The 8,497-nt window shown below is 35.9% G+C and overlaps 1 protein-coding gene across 1 annotated transcript in view; it reads left to right on the forward strand.

Moving 5' to 3' along the window:
• Window positions 1-8,497, forward strand: part of LOC117317700 — a 93,221-nt gene that overhangs the window by 77,363 nt on the left and 7,361 nt on the right. The window contains exons 10-16 of the mRNA XM_033872577.1: window positions 1,645-1,724; window positions 4,038-4,838; window positions 5,036-5,119; window positions 5,632-5,759; window positions 6,768-6,915; window positions 7,422-7,628; window positions 8,120-8,194. Of these exons, the coding sequence (XP_033728468.1) occupies window positions 1,645-1,724; window positions 4,038-4,838; window positions 5,036-5,119; window positions 5,632-5,759; window positions 6,768-6,915; window positions 7,422-7,628; window positions 8,120-8,194 (1,523 nt within the window). The remainder of the gene's footprint in view (window positions 1-1,644; window positions 1,725-4,037; window positions 4,839-5,035; window positions 5,120-5,631; window positions 5,760-6,767; window positions 6,916-7,421; window positions 7,629-8,119; window positions 8,195-8,497) is intronic.

Below are 8,497 nucleotides of genomic sequence, written 5' to 3' on the forward strand. Positions count from 1 at the left end.
TTGATTAAGGATTTCTAGGATGGTGTTTTGTTGAGGATTTCTAGGATGGTGTGTTGTTGAGGATTTCTAGGATGGTGTTTTGATTAAGGATTTCTAGGATGGTGTTTTGTTGAGGATTTCTAGGATGGTGTTTTGATTAAGGATTTCTAGGATGGTGTTTTGTTGAGGATTTCTAGGATGGTGTGTTGTTGAGGATTTCTAGGATGGTGTTTTGATTAAGGATTTCTAGGATGGTGTTTTGATTAAGGATTTCTAGGATGGTGTTTTGTTGAGGATTTCTAGGATGGTGTTTTGATTAAGGATTTCTAGGATGATGTTTTGTTGAGGATTTCTAGGATGGTGTGTTGTTGAGGATTTCTAGGATGGTGCTTTGATTGAGGATTTCTAGGATGGTGTTTTGATTAAGGATTTCTAGGATGGTGTTTTGATTGAGGATTTCTAGGATGGTGTTTTGATTAAGGATTTCGAGATGTGTTTTGTTGAGGATTTCTAGGATGTTTTGATTAAGGATTTCTAGGATGGTGTTTTTGATTAAGATTTCTAGATGGTGTTTTGATTAAGGATTTCTAGGATGGATGTTTGTTGAGGATTACTAGGATGGTGTTTTGATTAAGGATTTCTAGGATGGTGTTTTTTGAGGATTCCTAGGATGGATGTGTGAGGATTTCTAGGATGGTGTGTTGTTGAGGATTTCTAGGATGGTGTTTTGATTAAGGTATTCTAGGATGGTGTTTTGTTGAGGATTTCTAGAACAGTGTTTTCCGTTGATTAAGGATTTTTAGGACAATCTTTTAGTTATAGGAATTTCAGGATGTTGTTTTTTAATAATAAAGCAAATTATGTCTCATCAACTGTTTTACAGGATGAACAGACTGTTTAATTTGTATGATGATATTTTAACTGAAGAATTTCTAGGATGACACTAATTATAGGACTTCAAATATGGTAATCTAAAACTCTGACGTAGCACTACTTGAATTTCTATTTATTGATACAGTTTAGTGATTTCTGCAATTGACAATACACAGAATGAACATTGTATAGGAAAACTGAGTGTAGTATATGTACGTCATTGACAGAGGATGTCAGGTAGGTTTGTCATCAATATAATTCCACTAAAGAAGTGCTAAAATTTGTTCTGAAGAATTTCTCTGAGTATAAGGTGTGTATAGTATTTAGTAGATTCATAGATTCATATGTAAACTGGACCACTCTATATATCATCTGAATACCTCAGCTGAGATTAATTTAACCTAGAGATTGAGGTACATGCATATTGCATTCTGCTCATATGGATTGATCGATCCCTATCGAGTCTTCAGCTTAACCAAGATTGTGTTGATTTTTTCTTTTTGTGCCTGCCTTATTTAGTTTAAAATGAGCTCTACAATTCTCAACTAAAAACATGATAGTCTATTTTTCTATTTTTTTGAGGTTCTGAAATTTGAGCTCTTTAAACAGCTGGAAAATGAATTAAGTATACGTATTTATTGGTGATGTTTTCCTGCTGTGTATCTTAGATCAGTCATTGACGATCATTCACATCTTGACTGGTCCTAGATTATGAAGAATGCCAAAGAAGTATGTCTGACATTTGAATTGAAACTTGCTGAAACTGAATTAAACTGTTTTTCGCTGTTACAGAAGTCGTGGGCAGGATGGAGAGTGTCCAGTCAGATAGTAGTGGGTTTGCTGAAGGGGACCACATAGATGTACAGGAAAAGGTAGGTTTAACTGAAGTATTGTGTATGGTTAGATCTGAAATGATTAAACCGGTGATGTATATCTATATGTACATATTTTCATGTTTCCTGATCAATGTTTCCTGTAAATGTTGTGTGTTAAGAGGTACAGTGCACATACGTGGTGTAGTGGTATGATGCTGGGCTCAGGTCAAAGAATGAATTGCTTGTTTTAGTCCTCTGGTAGTCAGGGCACTAAATTGTTGTGTCCTTGAACACTAAATATATATTGTACTCTGTTGTATATGAAACCCACCAAATTAAACAAACAATAAACATCAAGCCTGAATGAAATCATGTTTTTTATGCATTTTAGCTCACCTGTCCGGAGGGTGCAGCATTCATCTGTGTGTCCATTGTCAACTTTTTCCTATATACAATTTCTTATCAATAACTGAGAGGCTGAGAGACTTGATATTGGGCCTGTTACAAAAATTTATGCTGGGATTATGGGCTACCAAGTTTGCTCAAGGTCACAGCTACTGGTCAAACAAGCTAGAATCTTTTAAACAGTGTTTATCTCACTAAGAAGCCAGATACCTGATATTGGACAGGTAACATATGCTTCATTGAATGACCTTGATCTACATTCAAGGTCATAGGGGTCAAATAGGTTAAAATCTTTTGAACAACCACTTCTCAATAACCAAGAAGACCTATATGTCTGTAGTGTGCTAGGGTAAAGAGTTATCAATTTTGTTCAAATGAATGACATTGACCTACATTCAAGGTCACAACCTCAAATAGGTTTAAACAACTTCTTCTCAATTACACAAGAGGCCCAGAGACCTGATATTGCACCTGCAGCATGCTGGGAAGAAGGCCACCAAGTTTGTTGAAATTAATTACCTTGAACTATTTTCAGGGTCACAGAGGTCAAATTTGCTAAACTCTATAAACAATGACTTCTCATTATTATAGGAAGCCCAGAAACCTGAGAGATAGACCTGTATATATTTTCAATGAATAAACTTAGCCTTCTTTTATGTTTGAATAAAGTAGCAAACAGCTTAGCATTGATCTACATAACTGACCTGCATCAACTTCAAAGTTCATTAGAATCAGGTGATGGATACATGCCCATTGGTCCTCTTGTATAGCAAAAATATCTGGCTTTTGTATGAATTAATCTAGGTCAATTTGTTGAAACATCTGTTACCAGGATGTAAATATTTGTGAATTCATTGAACGTTGATGGTCATAGTTATCAGAAATATCAAAGAAAATATACCTGTAGACATGTGACCAGATTTCTGGACAGAATTCCGACTGAAAAATGAAGAAACCTGTCCTGATGCTGTGATTAATATCCTAACCTCTGATTCTCCAGACTGTAAGTCCCAATCACCCTCAGCTTTGCTTTCAGTTATGTATCTTTCAATGTCCTGTCAACAGTTATGGTCATCTAATATAAGGACAGACTCACTTGTGCTAAAGATGCATGTGAGTAGTGGATACATGTGTATTTTGGGGAGGCTTTGTGAGATATTGTCTATTTGTGATAGCATAAAACTGATGCTGAATTTATAGTGCTATCTCACTGAAGCATACTTCCAACTGATGCCAAATTTATAGTGCAACCTCACTGAAGTATACTTCCAAAGACAGCCGGACACCCCACTCGGTCACAATTATATTGACAACGGACAAAGCAGTCGTGGACCACTCCCAAAATGCTGAGTGCTAATCAGAAGAGGAATTTACCTTTTTGTAGCACACCTGCATGGCTCAAAAGTCTTGTGAGCATATGCCATTGTGCAGTATCCATCATTCATCCCTCGTCTGGCATCTGCCAACATTTTTTTTTTTTAAATTACTACTAGTCCTGAATGAATGAAAGAATTTTGATGAAATTTGGTCTGGAGTATTTGTTGGCTAAAGTCAAGATTCAATGATGTATAATAAGGGGTGTGGCTCTCCTCACAGAGGACTAGAGAGGGGTTCAGTAGCAACAATACATTAAATTCTGTCTACAATAGCAAACCTGGAACTGAATGTCAAAAGTGAGGCAGTGTCAAGGGAGTCCTAGGAGGGAAAAAATTAGAAATATAGAAAACATAGGATCTTGAATTTAGTCACTTCTAATGATCGTGTTGTGGGGGGCAGCAGGTACAGTTCATAGCTACATGCATGCTAACAATCAGCTTGCATGTCTCTGTATCCAGTAGAGGGGTAAAGGATCCACCTAGAGTGTTAGGGTCATCTATACTATCTGCATAAATTGTATAATATATGATTTTGCTCAGCCAATCAAAATTAAGATAACATTGATGACTTTTATTGTATGTTTTATAGGTGTCTAATATGGGCAGCAGTGCAGAAAGCGACCAGACCTATCAAAGCAGTGCTACAATCCTCCAAAACGTCCAGGAGAGACCTCCCTCACCAAGTCTCGGCTCAAACAACACCATTCCCAGACCAGTGTTTGTCATCCCTAGTGACAAAAGGGCTGTTAGAAAAGATGCTTCAATCTCCACCGATGACATATTTGGAAGTTCAGATTCCACACTTGGATTTGAAAAGATTCAAACCGTCCAGTCGGATCAGTGCGACTCTGGCAATGAGACTTTGTCTGACCGATCTGTTGTGTTGACCATTGAGCTCCCTCGGGAGTGGATAAAATCAGGACAGTTGTCAGGGTCTGGTGCTGAAAAGGGAGTTATTTCCCTTTCCTACCAAGACAATGCATCACAAATATCTCCAAATATGGACACAGGTAGTCAAGACATGAATATGAGTTACGGATCAATTACTTCTAGTGCTTCGGTTAATCCCTTAGAGTTTACTCCCTTGAAGAGACCTGTCCGCCCAGAATGGGCATCTACGCCGAATCAACCTTCATACTTACCTCACCAACACTCTATAACAGCAAAACACAGATCAAGGTCATCCAAGATCTTGTCATCCAGTGAATCACTTTACATGCCATACAAACGTCAGGTTGATTCTGATACTGATGGAGAAAGACACAGTCGTTTTGTCGATCTTAACCGCAGCGTTAACTCTTCATTCGATGGTAGTGTTTCAAGTGTCATGGACGAATCCATCGAATATACCAAACTAAAACAGCTTGTCAACAAACCAGTAACATTCCAGGTAAGATATTAAGTAGGGTCAATTGTTTTAGGTCTGGATTCCTGCTGATCATCTACCCGTGTGTTAAACAAAGTAAATAGGAATATACTTAGTAAATATTACTTTAAGTTTAATAAAGCAGTTGCTATGACTCGATTGTTGCTTAATTGTTACTTAATTGAGAATGTATATGGTAACATGATTTTGGTGTTTTACAGCAGGAGACACGAGGTTCTGTACCAGTAACAAAGTATCAGCCTAAACATCCCATCAAAACCTGGCCCTCCATTCAGCAACGACTGGTAAGTCACATCAAATATAATATACCATAGAAAATGACATATTTTCAAGTGAAAAGGGTCAAATAGGTTAAAGATTTCGGGAATCTTCTTCTCAAGGTAAACCTTTTTTGCCAGTTAGTTGCTTATAAATCCTCATTCTTAATGGTTTGAACAGTTATAGGATTCACACACTGTCAGGAAATCATTATCATTTTACTATAAAACATCTGTTTTCAATATTAATTAATTTTCTTATGTATGAATCGGTACTGTATGGTTGGTGATATTCAAGGGTGATTTCATTTTGATCTATTCATGGTCATCAAAATTAAACATAGCATGACAATAAATACTTATTATATTGATAATTACATTAAATATTTATCATATTTACATGGCATGGTTGTTTTGCACGAAACTTAATCCCCGACAAAGACTGAGACTATATATAATCACAAAATATTGTATGAAATAAACTAGACTACAGGTTATTGATAGAAATGCCTAAGTCTAACTGGGAAGTCTGGTTTCAGTTACTACAGGAGGAGACCCAGCTAGTCCAGTATGCCCTCCATCGGTACAAGTTGGAGCTGAATGTAATGGAGACAACCTTCCTAGTCAACAAACAGCTTGTCTGGGATGAGCTTAGTCCTGATGATAAGTAAATATACAGATATACATTTTCACGTTTATTTGATCTACAATTAGCAAAATTTATAAAGTGCCAGATAAGACTACTTCATTAATTATTGACAGTATTTAGTTTAATAAGTAGTCTGTAATTCTTACGAGGAATACTGAAGAAATGACATAGACACAAATGTAAGATTCTTTTCATAACTCATATTTATAGGAAAATTAGCAGCTTGTTTATTATATAAATATATATATATTCATTTAAAGAGGCTTGCCCGCAGAGAGATCAGAAAAATTGGCTAATAGAAAAAGATTTTTTACACATGACAGATTGTTGGAATTGTTGAGTTTTTCATTTTATTTTCCTTATAAAACGCTGAAAAGTGATATTAAAACCTCATTTTTAAATATTATTTATTTAATCGCAACCCGCAATAAGTCTAATTTGATTGACACATCAAAGAAACAAGCACGTGCACAGTGCCGCACAGTGATAACTTCAAAGGCAGCGGCGATTTACAAAGAAGATTTGCCGTTATATTCCATACATTTCCCTCTCAGGTTGAGTTTTAAAACGTCTTTTAAATACATATTCTGTAATTGTTTTCAAGAAATAAAGTCGGAAAGCCTCTAATTTTGTCACATAGAAACGTGTACTGAAGTTTATTTAGTGATCGGAGATGTGCCGTTTACCGGTCCGTCTGCGGGTAAGCCTCTTTAATTAAGACTAGTTTATTTATCCATTTAATTAAGACAGCCAATTTTTATTATGACTGAGATGATGTATATATTTCCATCATTGGGATAATTGATTCATGACTGGACAGATATCTGTTAAAGTTTAAAGAAAAGTCAATATTATTTATCCATAGTATTTTTTAACATCCTATCAACAGTATAATTAGGTCATTTAACAATTGATAACTGATATGAGCTTTATGGCATTAAATCATAAGACATTTGAACAATATAGACATTTACAGTATTTGGCATTTAAATGTATCTATAAACTTGAATTTTCTGTGATAATTAGGACCGAATTGGATGAACTGCAGCACCTGTGGACTGAGGTACGGAAAGAAGTCACAGAAATGGAGCAATACCTTGCAAACAGAATGGCTGCAACACAAGTTGGAAATGATAGATTCCAACCTCTGATCGTGCTAGAGGTTGTACATAAGGTATTTGTCTCAGTCATTTGTAACTACTGAAATGTAAGGTCGGTATATATAGATCAAAGGTGAATGGGTCACAATTAAGGAATCATGGGTCATTCATTAGAGTTTTGAATTAAGAAAAAGTCAAACAACACAATGCCATACAGGATATCTTGGTCAAAGATGTGGAAAGGTGTAGGTGTTGAAAGATATGTGATCAAAATTTTTTTGAGAATTGGGGTCAAAGGTCATTAGCCACGGAGCAATTGTAACATAGATGATTCATTTTGAATATTGTAGGGGTCAAGGTCATTTATCAGAGATAACGTTATATCAGATGCTGTTGAACTAGGAAATATAGGAGTCAAGGTCATTATTACTGAGGAAGTATACTAGCACAAATCATACAGCTATTGTGATCAATTAGGCCATTGATTACTTTGAGAAAGGGTTACGATAAATGGTATTGTACTTGATATAAATGAAGATGACAGAATAAGCCATGTACAGATGTATCCTTGTCCTTGTAGATGGTGAATCTCCTTCGGGAACAAATGTTTCAACAAGAGATTTATAAATCCAACATAGACCTGGAGCTTGACCAGCCATTCCAGCCATCACCTCAGGTCCCCTGGTGGCCGGAGGTGTCCCAGATGTTATGGGACATCAAACAGAAGGTTTCCGAGCCCCCCGCAATGTCTAGTTCCTCCAGTCTGGCTTCAGGCAGCATGCAGGATGTAAGTTATCTCCCCTCCTTGAGAATTACTTCCTCTTAATTGTTACATACCTTCTTAATAGCCGATAGGGATACATCTTCTTGGTCATGTGACCAAATATACAACGAGTAGATTATTATATTTTTGTATGAAAGCTTAATCTGTAATGCAAATATAAAAGATAAAATGAAAAAAAAAAAAAATTGATCGAGATTTTATATGGAATTATACTGTTGTTTGCTATAGTGTAAATATGTTTTTGAAGTGATTGATCATAATTCATCTCTTGATTTCATCAACAAATCTGATAGTATGTGTAGGAATGTGTCACCATTTGTCCATTACAGTTCCAGGAACATGCTTACAAATACCTTTCCATTGTCTCACAATAAACGCATCCCTCACTCTGATTCTGTTGATTTGTTGTCTCCTCGGCTCATTACAGGATAAATGCTATAGTAGTTAACCTTCATTATCATTGTCTGTATTTAATTTGTCTTTCCATCCCATAGCTACGACAAATCATCCGTGAGGAAGTCCAACAGGAGTGTAAAGACAATCAGCGATGGCTTCACAGGGAACTTGAAGTAAGTCTGGTCCTCCTACCATATCCAAAGTGTGTCATTTATATTGACTGTAAACGTCATGACACAGCAGCTTATTTTGTATATTGACATTACACATTCAGTTTGCTGTCCAGACATTTGATTCCTCAATATATGAACAGTATCAATAGAAGAGACATTTAGTTGACAATATACTGCCATTGTTACTTCTTAAGGCAGAATTATTACATCATAATGGACATAAAATCATTTGCTATCAATATTGTTTGTAATTATCAATATTTGGAAATATTTGTAAATTTTTACAAATTGTAAATATTTCAG

Source organism: Pecten maximus, chromosome 19, assembly GCF_902652985.1.
Source record: "Pecten maximus chromosome 19, xPecMax1.1, whole genome shotgun sequence".
Lineage (NCBI taxonomy): Eukaryota > Metazoa > Mollusca > Bivalvia > Pectinida > Pectinidae > Pecten > Pecten maximus.